Raw genomic sequence first — 25,164 nt, 5'->3', positions numbered from 1 at the left:
AAATTCTTCATGACTTCAAGAAGGCAATAAAGAGCATAATTTTATTTAATTATTTTAAAGCTGGCTTCCTGTCACTTTTCACATGTTTGAATGCATCTGTTCAACAGGTCACAGAGAAGCTTAATGGGACAGCACGAGAAACTGAGGTACCAAGGGGCTCTGTCAAACAGGAAGATGGCTGCAGAGATGGAAGTGGAATCAAGTTACCTGCCTCTTAAATCCAGCTTTCCCACAGCTGCCTTGCTGGAGAAGGAACTGTTAACTTTATGGCACTGAAAGATGTTATTTACAAGAGATGGGCTGGGGATGGTAAGCAAAACAGAACATGAAAAAGTTGCAACAAAATCTCAATTCTTCAACAAAATGTCATCTGTGTGTGACAGGAACAAAGTTGTTAGGAAGCTGGAAGCCTATAAAGTGGTGACTGATGGCTTCATTGTGTTTGGGACAATTTCAGAAAGCAGTTCCTCAATACTTGCTGGAAGAGCAGTTATTCCACCCCTTAGGCCAGGGGCCAGACTGGTCTTTCCCAGAAGTGATGAAAATAAGCAGCTTCAACTGGAACTCTCCTGACACTTCCCAGTGAAGGGACTCTTCCAGTACAGCCCCACCAAACAAAAGCAGGATTGTTCACAGGCTCATGAAAATACTGCCTACAGTTGTCAAGTGGGCAGCTCTAAAGAGGCAACCAGGTTGTGACAGATGCATTGCTGGTCACCAGGAGGCTGCTGTCAGGCTCTGGTGATTCACAGGGTGCATGGAGAGGGGCCTGGAAAGCTGGGCCTGAGGTGTCATTTCCTTCCTCTCCCGGGGCAGCAGTTCACATGTGGCCCAGCTCACCTTTGGTCTCAGAAAGAGAGAGGCTAAAGAGCTGACAGGAGTGTGTGTTGAGGAGAAAGCAGTGAAGTCTTACATTCACTCAGTTTCCTGGGACTGCCTGTGTTTCATGCACTGGTTCTTTCCAAATTAAACAGGGGAAACAAAGGCAGAGCCTTGGCAGAACTCTTCCATGCTGGATGCTGTTGCTGAAAACGTGCACAAGCAGCTCACAACTTGCCAGAAGCCAGGGCACTAATGGAACAGAAAATCCCCCCCAGCTCATTTCCTTTCTCTGGAGCTGATAAATCCTATCTGGAGCAGGATGCAAGTGACTGCTGAGATGCAGAGCAGAGCTGCTGCAGGAGTGGTGCCTGCAGACCAGGGCTGGGCAAGCACACCCCTGGGGTTTTATTACCTGCTGAAGAGCTGCTTCCTCCCCTCAGTCCCTACCTTCATCAATAAACATGGAGAGGTCACCAGTGAACATCAAGGCCTCCTGCCCGGAGCCAGGGGAGCTGAGGAAGAACGCTGGCTTGGGGAACTAATTCTGCAGCTAATTCTAACTGATTCCCCATCCCCATCCAGAGCTGCCTCAGGGTACACCTGGAGACAGTGGTGGCACAGAGGAACCACAGGGTCCTGCAGCAGCATGCAGAACACTTCTGGCTGCCTTAGTCTTGTTTGCAAGCGATTTCTGCAGGGATAGAGCAGGTGACACCTTGAAGCTTCACAACAGAGAGTTCACAGTTGTTTTCTGAACCGTGAGCCGAGAAAGAGGACGTCCCTGGAAGGCAGCAGCTCCCCGGGTTTCCCTCCCGTGGCCGTTCCCATTCAGCAGCAGGTGAGCAGTACCGAGTGTCCCCCAGCAGAGAGCACTGCACACCCAGGAAGGGTTGGCTTGGGGGGGAAGACGAGTTCTCACATTCTTACCTGCGTTTTTTTGTTTTGTTTGATTGTTTTGTTGTTGGTTTGTTGTTTGATGGGTTTTTTTTTAAAGGCTGTTTCTTTTCCTTGCTTCCCCATGCCTTTAAACAGTTTTCTAAGAATATAAAAAAAATTTTGTTCCTCTTTGTTTGAGATGAGCTTCAGCTCAAGTATCAGGCAAAGCTACATCTGTGATGAGGTAATATCTCTGGAGCAGTTCCTGCAGACTGATCTTAAAGAACTGTGTTTATGTTTGATATTTGTTCTGAGATGCAGGACAGGTATGTGCCAGAGGTACTGCCTTACCACATCAGGGAGGAAAATCAAATTTGGAGGGTGGACAGGGATTCCCTTGGACTCCCTTTCTGTGCCTCATTTATTTACCTTCAAGTGAGGGATTAGGTTTTCTGTCCACAGATTTGTCTCTTGTCTGTTTCACTCAGGAGTTCTTCGGCCTAACAAAACTTGTTTAGTAAGAGCTTGTATTGCACAAATACTGCACACCTTTAGAGATTTCTATAAACATTCTGAATCCTATTATCCTTACATTTCTCCATACATGCCACTGGTGTTTTGAGTAAAGTATGATTTGAGATAATTGCACAAAATACTGGCTAATTTCTTAGTAAGCAGTTAAAACATCTGCTGTTGAAGCCAATGACTACTATAGATTCAGGAAAAAAAACTAGTCTGAAAAAAACCCTCAACACTGCATTTCTTATGAATTACTGGACAGAACTGATACTAAAAAGAGGAACCCATTCTCTGTGCATAACATTGCACAAAACATCCCCCCAGCCCTCTGTAAGGCTCTGTTGTGGGGAATCTGGGCTCTGGTGCTGGCTTAGCTTTCCTGGGCTAATTGCTGCATAGGAAAAGGGTAATTTAAGAAGTTCCACATCCACACAGATGGACATCTTGAATTCATTTCTTTTGGAGCCTGTTGCCAAAAGAGCTCATGATCTGGCCTGTGTACCATTCTGCAGACAGTAGCAGTTTTGTTTAAATCAAGCCCTGCAGGTCAGATTATGCAGATGAGCTGCACAGACCCTTCCTGGCCAAGGGGGAGGCTGCCTGGGCAGTGTGTGTGCCTGCAGCAGGCAGCCAGGGCTGGGCCTTTGCTCGTATTCAGAGGCTGAAGCCTTTATCTCAAGAGGGTCACATCAGAAGATGCAACACTTGTCTTGGCTGAGTGCCATCCTGGCAGCCCTTCACCAAACACAAGCCTGTGAGCAGGTCAGTCCACTTCCAGCTTCTCTAAAGTCTCATGAGCCAGTGGGCACAGTAAATAAACCTTGTGAAGCCAAGTGGTCTTTGTACCTTCCCCTAGGACACCACAGGAAACACCCACACAGTCACCACCTTTCCAGAAACAAGGTTCTCCTGCCAATTACAATCACCCAGCTTTTCCCAGGCTCAGGAAACAAACCCTGGTGGTCAGCTGGGCACCACCATGTCTGAGCTGCACAGAGGGACACAGGGTGGAGGCACTCCTCCCCACCTCACCTCCCTCTGAGGGTGACTCAGGAGGATCCCTCCCACCCCCACTGACCAGGTTCCTGCCACGAGGTTGTCACTCATGGCTGGTGAGGAGTGCTCAGGAGGGGCTTCTCTGAGCTCACCTATGGCAGCACTGAGATCACATCAATGGCATTAGCTAATTGCAGGCCAGATTTAGTGCTGATCTGTGGCAACAACAGGAGCAATGTGCCACCCACCTCGTTCTTGTTTGTTCTCCTAATTGTAGCTGCTTCACTTGGGTGACAGGACTGAATGAACAGCCTTTGGAATCATGTCAAGGAAATCCCTTGGCACTTTAGAACCCTGCCTTTGATGCCAGGTGGCCCGTCCCTCAGAGGTTGTCTTGGTGGTTTGCAGATGTGTTGCTGAGGTCTGTAGGCATGGGGCAGTTGCTCAGCTGTCCCTGTTCCTGGAGGGATCCATATTTTAGAAATGCCAATGGCCTAACAAAAACTGGAACAGCTTTCTGAACTGGGAGAGCAGCAGACAGGTATCTCAGTCTTGTGATGTGCCACATCAGGAGCAAAGTTCTTCCCAAACTAAGTCTTCTTACTACTGTTATCTGCAGTGGACCTTGGATTTTATTTTTTCTCTTCTCTGATGCAGTTAAGATGAAGCAATATTTCTTTTTTAAATCTTTCCTCTGAACATGTTTCTTCTGCAGTGCCCACAAGGATCTAGTCAATAATTAATAGTACAACCAAAACATACCCTAATGGCTCCTGTGCAGGTGCACAGGAAGGTGTGCATTTACATTACTAATAGTGTACACCAATGTATTTTTCCCATATAATTTCAATTAATTTTTCCATCCTGGTATTTATTGTGGTACAAGATGTTTTTCTGCAATCAATGGTATAGCCTTTGAAAGCAGATTTATGTAAGTCATCCCAAAAAGGTGCTTGTGTCTTAGAGCCCGAGGTAACAGAGAAGGAAGCAGTGCCAGTAAAACCTTAGTGGTTTGGTCATACTGGTATAATTAAAAAGCATTGTGTTTCACAGGTCATTGGCCTGGTGAGCTTTTTGGTTTGCCATGTATACATAGCACAGTGGGATTTCTGTAGCCTAATATAACTGAACTAGTAACCAAAAAGCCATGAAAAAGAGCAGAAAAAAAAAATCACTTATTCTAACAGAGTAAATGACACCATATGGACGAAATTTCTTTCGTAATTCAACCTTACAGGATATCTTTCTAGTCTAATTGCTGAATTCAACCTTAGCCATCCATCTCTTAAACTGATATTTATTGACATCATAAAAAGGAGCTCAACACTTCTGTTGGATTGCATGGCTGTTTCTCCAGTCAGCTTTATCTGTAGGGAACTTCTGAGCTGAGTAATAAAAGTGCAGTCTTAGTGAGTGATGCTTTGAAGCTGAATCAGACCCATCAGAGCAGCTATTTCTGCCCTTGTGCTTTCAAGAGCTTAAGGGTGAATTCCAGGTAGAGAGCAGTTGGCATGCCAAAACCACATGCTTTGTGTACAAGATTTGGCAAGGTTATAGGCAGGACAGATAAATGACAATCCAGATTTTAGAGGGCTGGAAGGCAGGGAAAAGCTTCCTTTCAGAAACACACAGTGACAGCCGTAATCTCCAGCTTTAAATGCTCCTAAAGCCCTGCCTTGATGATCATTCCTCCTGTGCCTGGAAACACTAGTTCGTGCCTTGCAGTGGGAGCACAGTTCTGCACAGCATATCACAATTTATAGCAGTATAAACCACGTTTGTTCATGATGATGAATGGGATCCAGAGGGCACACTTGTGTGACTGATACTGTTCATTTCAGTGGGCTCTTTGCCAGGGCAACCCTCAGTCACAGCTTCTTTCCCAAGTACCAGTTCAGCAGGAACTCTCTCCTGGTACTTTGCATTTTCAGAAATTTCTGAGCACCAGCAATGCAACACTACTCATTCCCTCAGCTTTCTTACACTCTAACTTGCCTTACACAGCTTCTGTGTAGCACATAAACTCAGAGCATCTGTGCCTGAACATCACTCAGCCCTTTGTGACCTTTCCATTTATTTGGAAAGAAATTATCTGCCCCAAAACTCCCGTCTCAGTTTCAACTAGTTATAGAAGCCATAACCTTGCTGATAGCTAATATTGTTATAATGACTTAAGCAAAGTTACTGATTACTTATCTGAGGTTTACACTGGGTTTCATTTTGTTCTAGTAGATCAATAATTAAAGTTGTTCTCAAATAGCTTATTGCAGCTGGCTTGGTGTGCTGGGTGGAGCAGTGTTTATAAAGCAAAATTACCCCTCTGCAGAAGCCAGCATCACACAAACCCCATTGATCTTACTGAGGTGGTTCTCATCTGAAATAATTACTTTGATGAACAGTTTCTGTTCATCCTTAAGCAGGTTTCCCATGGGATCTCACATAACCTCTGTGCTTTAGGAGAATGTTGTAATATATCCTAAAGTGTAGCTGAGTATCATGGTGATGGTGAGGCTTGACTGTGCTCAGGCACAGGGGAGTGGAGCATCAGTAAATCCTCCATATGGCCCAGCATCCTGCCCCCACACAAACATCTGTTCTATACTGCTGCATGGGATTAATAAACAATAACAATAAAACACAAAAACCCACTCAACCTTTCTAATACCAGTGCTCAGCCAGAGAGTAAATGACCAAATTCCTTCTCTGTGGATTAGAAATTTCCACTTTCCTCTTGCCTGCTGTGACTAACAGCTTTTGTGTCATTAACATGAATTCCTCTTTAAAAGAGCTTCTGACCCAGTGATTCTCAATTATCTGTTTGTGTCTTTTTGTCTTCCTTTGATGGATATTTCTGCTCGTGTCAGGAAATTTTGCAAGCTGTTGCATCATCCCTTTTTCCTGTTGTCTTTGCTGCCTGCCCTGGCAAGGCTGAGCTTGCAGTAGCTGGGCAGTGGGTCAGTGTGCTGCAGCACTAACTCTGCTTCCAGCTCTCTCCACTCTGTTCCTGTCAAACTTGTTGACTTTAAGACCCAGAGCACACTTCAGGAGAGGATTGCAAAAGGTATTATAGGCACTAATTACACTCACCACAGAAATACTCACCACTCAGAGTATGCTTTTAGATGGCTGTAAGAGCCAGTTCTGCTCAGCCCCAGCTGAACAGCACTTCAACACCACAAAGGTGCTTTGAACTTTGCTCAGTTCAATTTTTCTCTTTAGGAGCTGTTTCTAGCTAGGCCAGACCATTGCCAGCATGGTCACAGCAGCAAAGCATATGGCAGGCTACAAATCACTTCCACCCAGGTTCCTAACATTCTGGAGGTGCAGTTTATTCCTCTCACTCCTGACTGCACACTCAGTGGTAATGGCCCCAGCCAATTTCCTGCATGCTGCTCTAAGGTTGTAATTATTTCCTTCATCAGGCAGAGCTGTTAAGTCTGAGTGGTTCCCCAGAGCACAGATTTATAAATTAGGAAGCTCCTTGGCAGAAAACCTCATGGTTGCTGTTCTTCACTCATATCTGCATTCAAGTTGAAATGAGATGTTCCGGGGGTACAGAACTCACCAGTTCTTCCTTCAGCTGTACAATATATGAGAGGCCTTGTCTTAATGATACAGAAATTTAGAACAAACAAAAAGAAGGAAATACTTTGCTTCAGCTAAGTGCAGTATTTTCATGAAAAGCATTGTGCCAAATGAGTGAGTCATGAAGTAGCATGGCAACGTGTATGCTGTTTCCTTGCAGGCTGAGATTTAATTTCTGAGGAAGTTCTGCTGCCTTTGTTCTTGCAGTGGAAAGTTGATTTTTGATGTTTGGAAACAGTGTTCAGGGAAGTCTTTCTGGAAAGTAGGCCTGGGTGTCTGGGATAAGCTTTGTGTAAGAGAATACTGCTTGCATGCTGTTGGCAACTGCCTCTCTGGTAAATGAGGGACTAAAGTTTCATTGAGAACAGATTGAAACCCCACAGTACTTCTCTCTCACTGAGCTGGGTGTGCAAGTGGTGCTGCTTGGCAGAAGAGGAGCAGGGCTATGCAGGAATCTCCCTTTTGCCATGGGAAGAGCCAGGCAGAGCAGAGCTGTTTCCCAGCCTGTGCCCCCCCTGTGTGTGCTGCAGTCACAACTCCACAGCTGGAGCAGAACACTCACATCATGGATGCTTCTGACCTGAGGTTTGAGGACTTCACTGTAGTTCTCCATAGCAAGGTTCACTAAGATTAAAGTATGGTGGTCCTGAAAAGGAAAACTATGGAGTCCTGCAGCAGCAGATTCCACTGGAACTGCTGTGTGCATATTGTGAGGATAAATCAGTCACCAGATGCAGTGTCAGGAAACTTTTATACAAGTTTTTAATAAAAAAAAATTCAACAAAAAATATATATATAATCAGGCATTTTATGCAATGCATAGATTCTTTGTATCTGCAGGTACAGATAAATAACAGAAGGCAAAACCAAGTATTTTGCTTATCTTTGGCCATTAACCAATAGTCACCCCCTAAGAGATATTATAGGGTTAAGGAACAATAAACTGAGTCTGTAAATTTCTCTCATTACAGACAAAGTATCAGGCAACAATACAGTAGTTAGGTTTTTAGAAATGTAAGGAAGTATTTCTTTAACACTGCCCAATACTGAAATTTAACCTGGTTTGCTGCTATGGAATGATGGCCTTCTTCTGCTGGCACATAGCCAACACTCCTGGGTTTACAGGAGATCCACTCCAACCCTTACCTTACCCTACATCCCTTCTCCATACATTGCTCTAAAAAGCCAAGCTCTACCTCTGCACGACACAAACTAACCTGAATTCTTATCTGTGGATCAGTTTCCTGAACCCCAACCAATGTACATACATACCCAGCAGTTAAGCTTCCTTAAGTCAATATTTTTGCTAACTCAGTGTCCCAGAATAATAGCTCTCCTTCCACTTTACAGCACAGATGCATCTGATGGCTCTACCAAAGCAATATATACATGATACACATTAAAAATCATAACGGCAAGTTTTAAAGTAACATTGATAACATGTAGCAGCTTATATCTATATATATACATGTTTTCACAGTTATATTTTAGAAAACTGAGACCACCAGGAATACTTCTACTGTGTTTTCTATAAATATTAAAAATTTACCTGTCAGGCATTTTGAAAAAAAAAAAAAAATTTAGGTTATCGCTTTAAATAGCTCTTGAAAACCTGTAGAGTTTTAAGCTTAAAGGCTGTAAAGTTTGAGGATTCTTTAAGTGTTCAGCCAGCTTCAGCAGCTGAGCTTATCTGCCAGTTTGATTTTTTTGTGGTTTTGTTTCTTTTTAAATTCAAATCTGGTAACAGAGGAACTCCACCACTTTGGATGGGATGGGCAAGTTCTTGACCTGGCTGGTGGGCATCACCCTCCGGATTGCCATGCGACACAGGTGCTGCAGACTGGAGACTTGTCTTGGAGTTGCCCAGAAATACACACTGCCATCCTGTGTCCTGCACAGAAAAACCCCACCAGAGTTATCCCACCTGCATGACTTCAAATTAGTAGGAATTCTCAGATCTAGTGCTAGTTAGGAGGAATGACTCTGAACTTCCCCTTAGCTTAGCTCTGTCTGTTCCTCATTTACACTCTGCTGCAGTTGTCCCTAAGGCACAGCAGCACAATTAGCAACTTACTCATTATCTGTGCAAGAAGCCTAAGCACACCTTCCCACCTGAAACAATGTAATTGCCCTTGATTACCTAATGGGCTTTTTCCAGTCCACATGTTTGTAGATCTTTTATTTAGTCTCAAAGATAAGAAATTGGTTTATCAGTTTGTTGATTTTGCTGCTATTCCAGGCATGTTTAAACAAATGGTGCCAAAACCAGGTCAGAAATACCAAGCTGCAAGTCACTATTGAAGATTTTTATATTTGGGTTTTAGATTTTAAGGGGTGAAACAAAAAAATGTATACTTGCCCTGCAGCTAGAACACTGCCATCAGTAGAAAAAGTACAACAGAGTCCATTGTTCAGAGGAGCAACTTGTACAGGGTACTCTTCATCAATTCTCCAGAATCTTACCATTCTGGAAAGTGGAGAACAAAGTAGGAAGTTAACAGAGTAGACATTTAATTCTGCCTGCCATTTTCCTTGATGCTGCCCAAGGAACTAGTCTGAAGCAGAGTTCAGGGAATTTCTGTAGACATTTTAATATGCATACAGGGTGTTCCGGATGTGGCCCAAAATGTTAGGAATTTTTCATTCCTGATCTATACCTTGAGCTGTACTTCTTCAACCATTTTCATTCTGAATATTAAAATAAAAAGTTGCCTTCAACAGCAAAAAGCATTACCCTGAACTATAGACAATCTCTCTCTTAGGTGTCATCTATGCCAGGAAATGCCAATAATGCTTAATTAAAAAACAACCAACCAACCAACCAAAGAACCTAAACCCCTCCTGTAGTTTAATACTCTTGCTGTCATCTTGAGAAAGTATTCTTCTTATTCCTAAAATATACTTCTTCAAAGCATTATTTGCAGTGTTAAGTTGCATAGATCACAGAATACTTTTCTTTTTACTTAGCAAATCTACTACTATACACAACACCTGCACTGTGACTGCATTTCCATTCTTCACTGTTTACAACCCCTCTTTTTCTGTTCTCAACTGCTACACATTTAAGTTATTCAGATCATCTGCTCTGGGCAAACTCATCATTTCTACAAAACCCAAGTATACCAGACAACTCATCTACAGACACTTATAAGTCCCTTCTCAGCTTTTTAAAAAAAGCTGGCCTAGTCTTGAAAAGTTCATGTCATATGGGAGGAATGATAACAACCCTTTCCTCATACTCACTTATCATCAGCAAGGCTTGCAATGTGGAGTCCATCGTGACTGAAAGATACTGATCTGACCCACCGGTCGTTTGCACCTCCAGCAAATATTGGAGTAGGAGGGGGAAATAGATGCCTGGAGACAGAGAAAGATTCAGCTGGCAGCCAGCTGGTCCAGCCATGACTACCAAAGCTGAGGAACTAAAAAAGGACTGACCATTTCAATGAGATCAGGAGGGGAGGCTGCACTACTGTATCTGTTGCAGTACTGAACACTTCTTAAATGAGTACACATTAAATATCAGTGCTTTCAATTCTCAGAAGTCTGACTCATCTCCACTGCTCTGCCACTTTATGATTCCCATCAGCCACTGCCAAGATTTTTCTCAAATCTCATTATCAGTTAAGTACATAAACCCATTAATTTTCAGCAGTCATCCTCACTCCAGGGGAAAGTTTCCATATCTGACTCCTTTACTTACCCAAATTCCATAAGAATCACTCCAATATGTGGATCCCAGACATAGACTCGAGTATCATAGGATGCAGTAGCCAGTAAAGCTCCATCAGGAGAAAACTCACAAGCTACAACATCGTTGTGATGTCCTTCAAGTTTCCTTATCATGGAGTACTTATCCATATCCCAGAGAAAAACCTGCAATTAGATAAGCTAATGGTATAGCTCTGCTCAGAGATGCAATGAAGCATTTACTTTCTTTTTAAAAAAGTATAGCTGCTAGTCTTATTTAGGATTATATTAAAATCAGGCATTATGAATTACTACAATTATGAAATATGCTCAGTGTCATACTCAGATTAAAATCAGATTTTTAAAAAATAATTAAAGCAGACATGCAAATTCTAACTCGTTTGTTAAATGTTAACAAAATAAGCCAAAATATAAGATAAAGGCAACACAATTTAACCGTGTAGCTTACTGCAATTTGTGCATTACAAAACTATTTTATTAAATATGCAGAAATAAATAGGGTTAAACTCTACAGTCCCCTCTTTTCAGTAACTACCAAAATTTTAAGAAATATACAGACAGAAAATGTAAGGTTAACATATTGTTACTCCAGTTGCATCCCTTTGAGTTTAAGATCACTTGTTTACAATTGGCTTGGATCACCAACGTCAGCCTAGGAAGAGAAACAGATACTGCAAGCAAAAAGAATTTTCACAGCCAAAAGTTATCTCTTTGGCAAAACAATAGGGAAGTCTAACCACATTATTAGAAAGAATTTATGCATTTAAAATCAAGTCAACGATAAAAAAATGACATTAATATTACAATTTACACTGTTCATTACATATTGTATTACATAAATTGATAAAAGATTATAGTATTCTGGGTTTTGACATGCAGTTGTACATTACAGGTAATCAAACAGACTGTGCAGAATTACTTAATAGGAATGATCTATGTACTGCAGCATAACTATATAGAAAATACAAGTCTTTAGCATAAGATGTTATGTCCCTAAAAGAGCTAAAAAAGGGTTCTTAATTTTTCCCCTGACTCAGTTTTACTGCACAGATTAAATAAATATTGACATCTTGGATAAATTTATGTTTGACCAAAGCAAACAGAGCCTTAGTGCCTCACACTCTTCCTAAAGCTGAACCATTTTACAGTCAGTCATAAACGCCTTGACCAATTTCTCCAAGGAGCCCCCAACATTTTGTTAAAACTGCAAGCTAAGTTTTAGGAGTCAGCGTGTCTCACTGCTGTGAAAATTATTATTAAAAAAAAAAAAAAAAAAAAAGGAAAGAAAGAAAGCAGAAAGTGGACATCAACCAGCACCTGTGTACGTACAGTACACCTTGCAGTCCAAGGCAAGGTTACTTCGTCCTATGGTAAAGTTCGCCCCCAGCCTGGTAGCCAGAGATGCCACTCTTTCTGCCCAGCTAACACCATTGTGCTCCTGTGTGAGTGGTGCCAGCTTAAATCACACCAATATTGCTGCCACCACCTGTGACAGGGAAAGCAAGAAGCTTATGGAAAACACACAGCCTAAAGACAGTCATGTATACATCCACATCTGCTCTATTTAAAGAGAAAACAAACCCCAGACCTCAACTATTAGCTATCAAATCTGCACTGATAATTTAAAGTATAAAATGCATTTGAACAGTCATCCATATTAAGTGGTGTCCAGTGACTGAGCTGTGCTATTACTCAGCATCACCAGGCTTCCTTGAACTGCCCACAGAGCCCTGTGACTCAACTGAACTCCCCTTTCTGTTTTACCCTAACTCCTCAGTGCCAAGAAAAGCAGCCTATGGCACATGTGCTTTACCTGCACTGCTTTCAGTTCTCTAGCAGGGCATTAGAATAGGGAGGAAAACAAAACCAGGATGCTGTTCTTCATTCTAGAGCTTTTGGACATGAGTGTGATTGGTATTGGAAAACATGTAGAAACATTTTTGTTCAGCAGGAGATACCGTGACTGGCTCAGACTTTGAAAAGTCCTTTTTAATTGAGTAGGAAATAGAAAGGATAAAAATCAATAACAAAACAGTTTTGTGCATTAATATAATTAATTTTTTAACACTGGAAGCTTTAGTCTTCTTTGCTTTTTATACTACAACCTTGTGCAGATGTGTAGAACTATTATTCAAAGAGTGCTCAGAGTTTCTTCAACTAAAAGCAGTGCAAGTTCAATTCCTAAATCAGTGTCTCAAAGCACTATTTACTATTTTCATTTCATGCACTTTTACATCATCATAAAACATTAGAAGTTCATGACACCGAGCTTCATGTTACTTAGATTTAAAATAATTATGCACACAATTCAGTAGATGGAATGAACAAGGAACTCTGACACATACTGCTTTACTAGCTCCGACAGAACAGAGAATAGATGAGTCTGGAGAGAATGCACAACCATATACCCAGTTCTGATGTCCTCTCAACACTTTCATCATATTTCCTAAAAAGAAAGACACTCCTGTAAGAATTGGTTAAATATCAGAAATTCAAACTGAAAAGCTTTTCCAAATTAGTTCTACCTTCATACAATTTTATACTGTTCTTCCAAACATCTTGCAGAGTTATTCTACACAGACATAAAAATTCCACCATGCAGCCTCTAAATCCTCTGTCCTTTCATGCACTCTTAACTTAATCCAATACCAGTTTATACCTTGAGGGTACAAATAGATGAAGAATTTCAAGAGAGCATACAACGTGACTGGTAATACAAAATTATTCTTAAGAAATCCTGGCCTGAGTTTATAGCAATAAAAGAGGAAAGTACATGGATGTTTCTTCTGTGTATTAGAGCAGATAAACTTAAAATGCATACCATCATCTTTTAGGTCCCACACTCTCAGTGTTTTGTCTCTGGATGCAGACACTAAAATCAGGCTGCCATCTGGGGCAAAAGTTAAATCTCTAACAACTTCAGTATGGTCCATCAGGTTAAGGAGGAGCTTTCCTGTTACATGAAAATACCACAATTTAAAATGAAGGGCTGTACTTTTATTCAGATTAAATGCTTTATGGATACAAATACAGAATACAAAATTACAGCATGTAAAGCCAAATTCTTTGTAGAAGTGTAGTTTCATTTTTTTAAAGCCAAGAAGTTCTCTCCCAACCTAGCAGCTGGGCTACCAGCTAAACTATGATTCCCTATTTTCCCATTAGGCCTCTTACCATTTGAACAATTATTTACTTAAAATAAATAAATAAAAGGTCCTCATCAACATAGTTCTCTCCCATATTCAAGAGCAGAGAGCAACTTCATTTTTTTGAAAGTTTCTTTTGTTTGAAAGTATATTAAAACTACAGCCCAAGAGAAGATTTCAGAGTAAACAACCAATATACACAGTCAACCACATATTTAACCATTCTGCAGCAACAAGGCTTCATCTTCTATCACTTCCATCTCAGAGCATGACCTGAGTCTGTTCCTTCCTCTAGCAGTATTGGCACATTTCCAGCTGCAAGAGTTCCTGCTCTTTTTGGATTACTTGACTTGTATTCAAGGTCCAGTTGCCAATGAAAGCTCCTGTCAGCCACGCACTCTCTGCACTGATGGCACTGGTGGTGCACACAGTGACAGTGAGGTGAGAACTCCCTCTCCCATCCCCTACCTGTGTACGCATCCCAGATCTTGATGCGCCCGTTGTTCAGCCCCGTTGCAAGCAGGAGCTGATCCTGCCCGAATTTGAAGCGGTGCCATTCTATGTTCACACAGCGACTCTGCTTCTCAGGCACTGAGGACCCAAAAGCCAGGCTCCAGACGATATCCCCACAGTCTATGATATGTTCACAAGGCTTGTTCTTCTGGCCACTGTCACTGTTCTGTCGCGGGAGTCTGGTACTGAGAGGATTTGCAACATTCTTTGTGCCGTGCAACAAGCTGCAGAACAAAACGAGAAAACAAAGTGTAGCAATAAAGTATCTTGAAAAACCACCAGAACAAAAAGATCTTTCAGGCTTAGTGAAATCTGTGGGTTGCCACAATATACATTTTGGTGGCCCACTTGATACATTTTTCAAATTACAAAAGCAGCTTTTTTCTTATAAGTGTCAAAAAGATACCAGCACCTGGAAACCTTCGTACAAAACAGAATACTAATGCTTTTGTATGCACTTTTACCTCTGTTCACTTTGAGTAAAATCCTAAAAAAGTAAAACCAAATAGCTTCCCAATAGGAAACTTACAAGTCCAGATCTGCTCGAGTCTTTAAATCTCCTGTTCATTCTAACGTATTTTTATTTTATCAAGTTAGTGAATCACTCCCCCATAGTCCCTGGGAGGCTGCAATACTGTTGTTTCTCCTGCTGGCCACAGAGGAAGTGATAAAACAATAGCTGTTAGTTTAAAGAACTATTTTTTTCCTACAAACACCAAACCTAAACAGCCAATACGTGAGTTTTAATCTATTTAAAGTTATCTCCTGTTCTGATAGCCTATGTTTTCCCAATTAATTAGAAGCCACAGAGTTTTGCCTTACAAGTTATTCAGGCACTGAGCCCAGGGAACCAGCTTCACTATGCGGTGCCCTTGTGACCAAGCAAAGTAGGATCCATCTGGAGCAAACGCAACCGTCCAGTTCTCACGTCCACACTTCTTGTCAAAAGGAGAAGTTGGGGCCAAGAGTTCTCCTACAGTGCGTGATCGTGCTGGAGAGAAAACAGAGGAAATGCCATTAAAAGGAAGGGGGAAAAAGAAGAAAAAACCCGGCATATTTTTTTTAGAAGGTTACAAGGGAACCAGGAAATACATCACTTTGCTTTTCTTTCGTGGCATTTGAAGTAGCTGGGAAGGGGTCTCTTTGTCACGGTATGAAGTGAGGAGGCTGATCCTCAGCTACAGAGACTGAGTCACCAAAGAGGAAGAGCTCAGTGTTACAATGGCCTGGGTGTCACGGGAGGGGAACCACATCTCGGGATCAGAGAAGAAATTTACTGAATTCTATTCAATTTTTCTAACTACAACTCTCGAGACAGCCGCACAACTACGCTCCAACTTGACCTAAAACTTCAGAGATTAGCAAATGAGACGCTCCGTAATGATTTTTTTCCCAGCCTTTACCCGCAGATCCGAGTACACCTGCAGTAATTAGGTGAGGAAACGAACTGCCAGGGAGGGACGGAGCCCTCGGTTGTTCCCCGCCCTGCTGCGTGGCCGCGCTGCCTCCCCCCGCCAGCGGGGCGGCTGCCGCCTGTGCCGGCTGGGGAAAGCTCCGGGGTCCCGCTCCCCGCCCGCAGAACCGGGCAGCACCCCCGGCACCACCGCCGGCACCCCCAGCGCCGAACCCGCTCCGCCGACGGACCCGCGGATCCCGGTCACGGACGGCGTTAACCCCACCCTCCCCGTCCCGTCCCGCCCCGGGCGCCCCTCACCGATGAGCTTCTCGTTGACACTCGGGGGAAAGCTGGCCATCTACGGGGCGGCCCTCCGGACCTCGGGACCTGCGGCGGAGCGAGGCAGCGGCTGCCCGGGGACGCAGGGACTGGGACAAAATGGCGGCGGCGGCGCGGGTGTAGTGCGGGGCGGGCGGGGCGGGCGGGGGACGCGCCCTCCCCGGCTCCTCCCGCGCTGCCGGGGCTCGGGGCCGCGGGAGGGTTCTCGGGAGCCCATCTTCTGCTCCTGCCTTTCCTCCCGGCCCGGCCTCATCATCCCGTCTCGGTGTCTCGGTGTCCCGTTCTGCCGCCAGGCACCTACTGGCTCCCCACATCGCCTTGGGTCTCCCTGCCCTGTGGGAGTCGGTTCCGTCCACGCGGCAAGATGCGGAGTTTTGTTCCTAGCGATGGTCACGACATGCGGGGGGCTGATCAGCCCCAGCCTTCGCTGTAAAAGACACTTGGTGTTAGGGGGTGCCTGACGCGCACCCCACTCCCCTCCTTGCCTGGGGGGAATGTTGCACGGAGAAGTGGTACCAAGACTCGGGCTGCGGTACCGAGACTTGGGCTGCTCTGGCCGTCCCGGTCAGCAGTTACATCCTCTTCGAGCAGCATCTTTCAATCCCGTTCCTGCCAAAAGATGACTCCTATTTTAGCTATACTGAGGAACTAAATCTGTAGTGCCCTGGCTCCCTCAAAAGATGGGGGTTCACAGTGCAGAGAACCTCCTGATCGCTCCAATATTGCAGTCAAAAGGTTTTTATAGCAGTTGTCTGGGGGATGTACTGATGAGGTTGTGTTGATAAACTGCAGAGTTCTCAGATGTTCTTGGGTTGCTTGCCCACCCCAGCAGCAGCATTTACAGCTTGTCTCCATTATCTTTTAAGCCAGGTTGTGACATCCTTGATGTCTGTTTGGCCATGGGGCTACAAGGCAACACGTACACCAGAAAATATGCAAAAGATTGTAAGACTGTGTTGCAGCATGTGTGAGCAGGGCAGTGATTTGTGCACTTGGTTTCATCTTCCCTAAGAAGGGGCTGGCAAACTCCTTGGAGTTGCTTTGATGGTCCTTTCTAAATGTGTATATTTTAGCATGTAAATCCACCAAGCACTAGTTTATGGTAGCCTTGAATTTACTGTTTAAGTTAACGTAGCTGTCTAGAAACAAGGAAAAAGAGACTTTGAGGCCACCTCATTCTCTGTGTGACCTCGTACTAATGTCTGTGTATTTCCCCATCTCCTTCCCTTCCTTTTCCTTTGTCTTTCTCCTTTTGCATATCTAAGTTTCACCTCTTTTCTAGATCAGGTGTCTCTTCCTTGCTGTCTCCTTGGACCTAAGAAACGTTTCTTTTTGTGAGTGAACCACACTGATGATTTTTCAGATGATTTTTGCTGTGCTCCAGTGGTGAGGCAGGGCTGTGGGATCAGGAGTGGCACAGCCTGCATGCCCCAGGCACTCACATGCCACCAGGGCTGTGCCAATGGCTCAAGGCTGATTTATGTCTTTTCCATTATCTTCCTTTGTGGATGCAGCTGCCAAGCCTGCACAGTGCTGTTCAGCTGGGAAGCTAATAAACTCAGTGCTGTCTTTCTCCATCAAGACTTTACAGACTGCAATAAGCTTTCACAAATGAAAGTTCTTCTGTGGTCTGCCTGTCTTGGAAATACTTTCTGAGATCCAAGTTACGGAGCTGTTCCCCAGGCTGCTGAAGCATTATTTCACATTCTTTTGTTCTGCCACGGTGAATCTATTTAGACACATTTTATTTGTTTTTTCTTCTCTGATTTTTTAAACTGTGTTTGCATGCTTCTTATTCAACTTTGTTGGAGTCTTTCTGACTCAGTCATTCATCACACTGGATTAGGAAAGCCACCTGAAATTGGTGCGTATCCCAACAAAGGGGCTGTGCTGCTTTTATAGGAATTGGTTGTGGTTTCTCTTTGTGTGCCTTTGCAACATTATCCGGGGTCTGTAAATTGATCCTAGGTGTTTGCCACATGCATTTCCTGTCATCCAGCTACTTGCGAAACTCTCAGCAGTGTGCTTGCTGTGCTTCATTTCCATTGCTATGGCTCCCTGCTGGAAGGCTTCCACCAGGAAAGGCTGCTGGTTACAGTGTATGAATCTCAGTTCAGATCAGCAGGGAATTTAGTTCACAGTTTCTCTCCAAGGTCTGCTTATTGTGCAGTTCCTCACTCAGCCTGCACAAGCTGTCCCAGTGTGGTTACTCTGTTCAGGGACCACTGGGGGTATCGTTTGCTGTTAGTTGGGGTGGTTTGGGTTGTCCAGACAGACCTCTGGAAGTTAGATCAGCATGGTAAGTGTCAAATGCAAAGAACTAGGAAAGCCCATGGTGTTCTTTCAGGCCCACAAGTTATGTTCCCCCCTCTTTAAAGCTGTTCCTCTATGGAGCACTCCTGAGAGATGAGAGGTCTGGGAACTCGTAAGGGCAGTCACAGTAGGACCAGGGTAGGTGATCTGTGCAATAGTGCATGCATCCTAATGCTTTGGCTATCATTAAAAATTGTGCTATTTATAGCTTGCACTGTTAATAATTCACAACCTCCTGTTTGTTTTGAGGAGCCTCCTGGGGTCAGAGAAAGTTCAGTTTGTGAAGGCAAAAGAGAAAGTGTTCCCTTACTGGAATTCTGGCCATTTCTCTGTCCCTTGTCCCCCCATTGCTCTGTAGCTTATTCACCATTTCTTATAATGAAAATTAGCATTAGTTTTCCGTAGATGGGCATAAATTAATGCATGTCTGATACCTAAGGAGTTAATCTGTAGAGGTCTGCTAGAAGTAGGGTGTGGAAGAATTGCACAGATGGAGTATCAGAGATGGACTGCAGTAATTTTTTCTTTGCATTCTTTTAGTCTCTTTGGGATTTTATAGTTGTTGGACCACGTTTTGTGTGTAATAAACAGAGCAGATGGCTTGGTGTGTGTGGTGGATTCAGTGCTTTTGTGATGAGGAGCTGCACTGGAATAAGGGAGACAGGTTTGAGTTTATTCCTTTTAGGTTCAAAACCATTCCTGCTTTGTAAGCTAGTCATGGGTACCTTCTAAAGGAGCTGCCTTCAGAAACATCTGTGCTAAATTTACCCCCTTTAAGTTCTAAGAGCTGTTATCTCAGATGGCTGAAGGTCATGCTTAGAGTTTTGGACTTGCACTGTCCTAAAGAAGGGTGGTGGGAAAGCATCCCTGTGTTGCAGAGAAAGTGAGTCAGCCTTGCTTGGGCTCACTCCATCCACACCCCAGTAATACAACCATTATCTCCCTGACTTCTGACTCACAAATATTTCACCTCTTTTAAAAATCCTTTCTAAAATGTGCTGGGTTTATGTGTTCCTCTTCAGGCTGTGTTTTCTCTCAGCTCAGGTGCCAGTGAGTGCCATTAGTGTGAGGGGTGATGCTGCTGGCAGGAGGGCACTGGGGCTGCAGTGTTGCTTTGCAGTGACATTCCCTTCCCACTGGGCAGGGGAAAATGGCACTGAGCTGATGCATCAGCTGAAAAGGGCTGGGACTGGGAAGCTGATGTGAGACCAGAGGAATGTCAGAGCAGTCACATAACAAGTCAGAATGAGGACTCACTCCCAGTGTAACAGACAGCAAGGCAGCAGGGAATATTCTGAATCATCCTAGTGCCATACACTTGTGTAAATATGAAATAGCCCCCTACTTCTTTTTTCTGAAGTAGCTGATCCAAAGCAGAAACATAGTGATTTATGCTAACCCAGGATGTAGGCAGTAATAGGCTGCTGGACATCTTTCCAATAGGGAGAATATGTTTTGCTTTCTGTGAAATCTGTTTTGTGTTCTATGTTTGTTTTCTATGGAATCTGTGGAATAGTGTTTTGGCATTGGACTAACAGGATTATGCAGAGAGAGGGAAAACAAATTGCACAAAGGGTATCACTGTAAATTTCAATAAATTGGCTATAAATCCAATTTATGGTAAAGCAAGTTGAGTTTAATAGGAAAGATGAAATGGGTAAACTACCTATATTCTGTAAAGCAGATCAATAAAATAATAAGAACAGGAGAAGTCAGAGTGTTGGGGAATTACAGGGTTGTGTCTGACAGCTTCTGCCTGGAAACAGCCAAGGCTGCATTCCTGCTGGCACAGTTGTGAGGAGCAGATTGCTTACAGATAAAGAGTGTTTGCTTACAGATCAGAGATGGGCCTGAGCTGCTGTGGAACTGAGCTTGGAAATATTTGGGTGGTTTTATCTGGGCCTGTTGCTACTGGGAATGTATGCAGAGGGCTACAGAAAAAGTGGGGAGCTAGAATGGAGGCTGTTTGAGGCTGGAGGTTGGGCAAAATGATTCTTTAAGATCTTTTCCCAGTTTTTGGTGGGTTGTAAAATCATTGGAATATAAGAGTCAGGAGAGAAAATGGAAACTCATTTATTTGCAATGCAACCTTTTGTGTTATACTGAGAATGTCTGCCTGTGTTTGCCCAGTGTTTACAGAGTAAGAGTAGTGTAAAGCAGTCTTAAAGCAAATATTAGAATATGATCTTGAATAAATAGTAGTGTAAAGATAGATATTAAATAGCAAACAAAAGTAATGCCCCCAAACCACATTTCTTTGTTAGGAAACATTTATACCTCTCACTGGTTTTGGGGAAATTCCCACAAACACATGTGCAGTTCAGAGGGCAAGATTTCAGAATTTTCAGAAAAGGTAAGTAGTGATGTTTGAATAAAAGTGAGTATTAGTGATTTTATCACTGATTCAGAACTCACTAATAGGCACTATCTTGAATCGAAGCATGACAGAAGAAGAAGAAGGAAATAGAGGTCAGGGAAGCAAGAGATGGACAGGATTAGGAAAACAAGATTTTCTATAAAAGCTGGCAATGATTTGGGAGTTTATTACCAAACATGACCCTGGGTTCTTACAGTAACTTTTTTTGCAAGAGATTGTTACTCATTTGCACCCCCAGTGCAATCTTCCTGTGTCTCTCCAGTCTGAAGACAAAGCCATAAGGAAAGGTGAGATGAAGGACTGGGCTAGATTAAAAGCTGAAGAAAAAAGAAGGAAGGAGATTTAAGCAGTAAAGATTTCTAAGCTCCAATAACAACCAGGGGTAGAAACAATGTTTAGAATGTTTATTTAGTTATTTAGTTCTTTTCATAGGAAGGTGTGAACAGCTCTTCCTTCTGACTGTACATTTTATCCTTCCTCTCAAACACTGTGTTCTGCAAGCTACCTCAGGAGCTCTTGGCCTGGAAAACATCAGTGTGTGGCAGCACCACTTCTGCAGACACCTAGCCATGTAGTTTTTGGGCAAAGCCAGCCCTGTCAAGTCATCAGTGTCACCATCTTCAGTTCTTCCTTCCCCACCAGATTTCTGCTTGCTTTATCCACATTTCTGTGATGAGCTGAGCAGTGCCATTTGACAGTTCAGCTAGATCTGTGCAGAGCTGAGTGCCAGGCTGCAGACAGTTTTCTGTGTTTGTAAGGAAAACAATCTGGGAAGCAGACCCAGTTAAAACACTGCAGGCTTGTACTGCAAACAGGGCTGCAACCATGGAGAGGTACCTTATGTGAGCACAGCCCACTCCTGGAAATGAAAGGAAGGAGACAGAAAAACACAAACACAGCTATTCTGTTTAGCTGCCTCCACACTGCAGACTGTGTCTGTATCTAAACTGAATACAGAGGCACCAGAACTGCGACCATGGTAATTTACCTCCTGCTTTTCTGTTTCCTCCATTGAAGCCTCATGTCTGGCTTTGAGGTCAGATTCACTCCAGTGATTCCAATAGCTTTTAAGGGAAGGGCCTGCTCTCCACATTAATGTAATTGCAGGTTATTTGTGAGACTCCTTCCATGTGTTACTTCCTGAAGGCCTGGCAGAGAAATCCAGTTCTGTCATTTGAGTACCACAAAGAGGTTGGATGTAATTATGTGTTCCATGATTCCAGCAGCATTGGTAGGGAGCAGAGTAAAAGCTCAGTGCTGCCATTAGTACTGAAAATACTTCTGCTAGTACACAGCAACTCTTTGCACAAGCAGTGTAGTGGGCAGTGTGTACACAGGTATGGCTTCAAGTTTAACCAGGGTCTATTCTGTACAGTTTATAAATGTTTCCCTAAAGAGACTGATGAGATTTCTGGTTATATGCTCATTATATCCCTCCTGAAGTCACAAATTGTACAGAAAATCTGTAATAACAAAGCCTTGACAGTAGCCATGGGTTCCCCACGTGTCACTCACACCAGCTTGCCTTGCTTCTGCCTGCCCTCTTGACTTCTGCCTGTTTCATCTTTTATGGTCACAAAGAAGGGATTTATTTTTAATCTGTATTTGTACAGCACCTGATATACAGAGATCTGGGTTTCAGTGGAAGTCCTGACAAGGTGCTGCAATGCAAGGAGCAGAACAGTGTTCTATAGCCTGTACTATAGAGTGTACAGCCAGAGCTGTGTTACCCAGCCTGGGGCAAGGCTGGTGAAGCCACCAGGTGGAGGCTGGGCACTTACTCATGACCAGTTTGTGTCTGGGCAGTTTCTAATCTTTAAACTGCAATTACAATCTCCCCCATGCTACTGTGATAAAGCCTTGTATCTCACAAGATAGCTCAATCAGTGCCCTCTTGGTCTATGTTTGAAGTGTTTACTGCCATGACTGTGTCAAGAAAGGATGTAATTCATTTTTCTCTTTAACATAGATCAATGTGCTAGTGAAAGTTCTGATAAAAATACAGCTGCACGGCTGTAAAAATGCACAGAACTGCATAATAAATTTGCTTTTCAGAATAGAAATAGCCTCTTATAGCAGTGTAACTATTTCTGTAAATGGAAGGAAAAGATGAACTGACCAGTTCTGCAAGCCTAACACACCACAGGATTTTAAGTGCAATTCCATAACATTATTAAGGTGAGGGAAGCTTGAGTGGTTGCCAGGTGTAACCCTGTCTTTTCCTTCCCCTTCTTATTGAGCTAGGAAGCATTTTCCCTTTTGCCTTCTCTCTCCTTTCTTTGGAGCTAGCTTTTCCTGTCATACTACATACTCTCAAAGAGTTTGGCACTTTTCCCTGCCCTTTGCAGCTTTGGAATGCTTCCTTCCTGTTTCTCAATCCTTGTTAGGACTGCAAGTAAGGCAGAGGTGGTGTCTTTGTTTCACTGCAGCTTTTAAGTGACTTGGTGATCTCTAGGAAGTTGTTAGGATATTGAGGACCTGCAGCACAGCAGGATTAGACCCATAATGAAAAAATTGTTACAAAAATGCAGAACAGGCTAACAAGCCTCCTGCAGAATGGAGAAAGAGTGGAGCTGTGTTTGGATACAGCCAAGAGTTCAGCAGGAAGGTGCAGATATAACCACAGTGTTCATGGTATAACTGAGAAATGAATTCATGGAAGTTAATGGAAATGGCACAGGGTTTTACATGGTGTCAGGGGAAAAAAAGCATCAGGCCCAGAGTTTTGTTGTGAAAGCTGAGGCTGGTTTTATTTTCCCAGCTGATCTAAGTGATGGGCATTGATCTGTGACTTGTTGGGCTCTGGCAAGAACAATGGTCAGAAAAATTATTTTTGTGAGGTTCATTATGTCTTACAGTCTGCTTTCAGGATATAAGACCTAGTGCATTGCTGCAGAATCCAGAGAATTCAGCTCTACATGGGAATGGAGTATAAGGTGTCCCTAGGGATACTCACAAACAACAGGAAAGAAGTGAACAGCAGAGGCCTCCTGTGACTAAAACTCCTGCCCTTTCGATGAGATCACCAGAAAAGAAGCCAGGAGGTATTAGTCAGTCCTGAGGTCACGTGCTCTGTCTGGTTTTCCTCTCTTGTGAAATCTCGCCTCTTTTTGACCCCTCTGTGATAAAAGAGCAAGGAAATAAAATGTCAGGGAGAGGAAGCGATAACCTTGAATTATCCTTTGGAGCAATGTAGTAATCCATGCTGAGCTGATTAGTCATCCAGAACAATTCAAAAATTGCTTTACAATACCCAAGGAACTTAAGCTCTGCAAATGACTGCAGTGTCTGGGAGAGGCATCGCGTGCTGGGGGAAGAAAAGAGTAGGGACAGAAAATGATCTGGTTCCTCTGAAGATTTTAGAACATAAACACATGCTCTGGGAGCAGCTGTGATCAAACAACTTCAACTAGGATTTGACAAAGTGCTGTTTTATACCTCTGGTGGCAGACACTTAATACATCTTCATCTATTTCCAGTGTGTGGCGCATGCCAGTCTCAGGAAATATTCTGTTCATTAAATTCCTTTAGAATGTGTGAGCTCTTATGACATCTTGATAATGGACTAGTTCTTTGTATCAGATCAAGTATAAGGGATTAAGCTTGTGGTGGTTTGCATTCAAATGAGATTTCTACTGCAACAGAAATATTTGCATTTAGAAATGGATTGTGTGCAATGATTTGTTAAAATTTTCATTATCCCTTGGTGATGAGACTTTCTGGGATAAAAGTTCCAGTGTGAATATTTTGTATAGAATACCTCATTTCTCTAGAGTATAATCTATCATTCTGTGATTGCTCTTAACCTAGTGAGATAATTTGCTTGCTCTGTTCATATTTAACAGATCCTATTTCAGTTAGGGGGGAATCGGGAAGCAGAGAATAGAAAAGAAAACCCATGGCTTAATCTTTGAGAAGTGTCTTCCCATTCTGCACTCTCTCGGGTCCATGTCACAGGAGTCAATAAGATACATGTCACGGAAAGAATACAAACCCACCACTCATTCATTAAACAAAAAGAAACGTGAACTATTTTCTTCCCTAGTTAGGTCAAACTTGAGGGATTTCGGTGGCCTCTAATGCCCTCTAACGGGCAGATCTGTTGGAGCTCTGTCCTCCTGGAGCCTGCAGAAGGGGGAAGGAGCCAAGTGTCTCAGTGGAGCGAGAGCTGTAGCCCTGCCAGCCAGGCAGCTCAGCTTTCCTTGGGAGCCTGCCAGCTCGGAGATTAAAACCCATGTTTAAAGGGTTTGCAGCTTAGACATATTAAGTCACCTCTTACCAAAAACTTGGCAGATCCTTTCCTTCCTCCCTTCCTTCCTCATTTACTTAAGTCTGTTTGTTTAGCTTCATTTAAGAGCAGTTGAAATATTTGTGACACTGATCCTAAATTTGGCACATTTCCTCCAGAATGACACCTTGCCCACCAGAGACTGAAACCCAACGTGTGCCTTGCAGAGGACTGCCACCAGAAGTGACAGTAGGTTTCTGGGTGAAAGCTGAGTGATAGAAAGCAAAAAACATCAGATAGCACATCTGAGCCACTGTTGGAGTGTTTGTCAGCTGCTGGTGGA

At 43.3% G+C, this 25,164-nt stretch overlaps 1 protein-coding gene across 1 annotated transcript; it reads right to left on the bottom strand.

The window, feature by feature from the left end:
• Nucleotides 1-8,525: 8,525 nt before the first annotated feature.
• On the bottom strand, nucleotides 8,526-16,020 carry WSB1 (WD repeat and SOCS box containing 1). Its single transcript, XM_030462335.1, has 9 exons — nucleotides 15,883-16,020; nucleotides 14,991-15,159; nucleotides 14,124-14,392; nucleotides 13,331-13,462; nucleotides 12,855-12,955; nucleotides 10,502-10,674; nucleotides 10,042-10,155; nucleotides 9,158-9,265; nucleotides 8,526-8,689 (listed from the first exon to the last, which is right to left on the bottom strand). The coding sequence occupies exons 1-9, from the start codon at nucleotides 15,920-15,922 to the stop codon at nucleotides 8,530-8,532; spliced, it is 1,266 nt and encodes a 421-aa protein (XP_030318195.1). The 5' UTR covers nucleotides 15,923-16,020; the 3' UTR covers nucleotides 8,526-8,529.
• Between the last annotated feature and the right edge of the window lie 9,144 nt (nucleotides 16,021-25,164).

The sequence above is a fragment of the Calypte anna genome, chromosome 19 (genome assembly GCF_003957555.1).
Source record: "Calypte anna isolate BGI_N300 chromosome 19, bCalAnn1_v1.p, whole genome shotgun sequence".
NCBI classification, from domain to species: Eukaryota; Metazoa; Chordata; class Aves; order Apodiformes; family Trochilidae; genus Calypte; species Calypte anna.
Note: the sequence above shows the minus strand (reverse complement) of the source record. Positions and strands in the feature narration are given on the sequence as shown.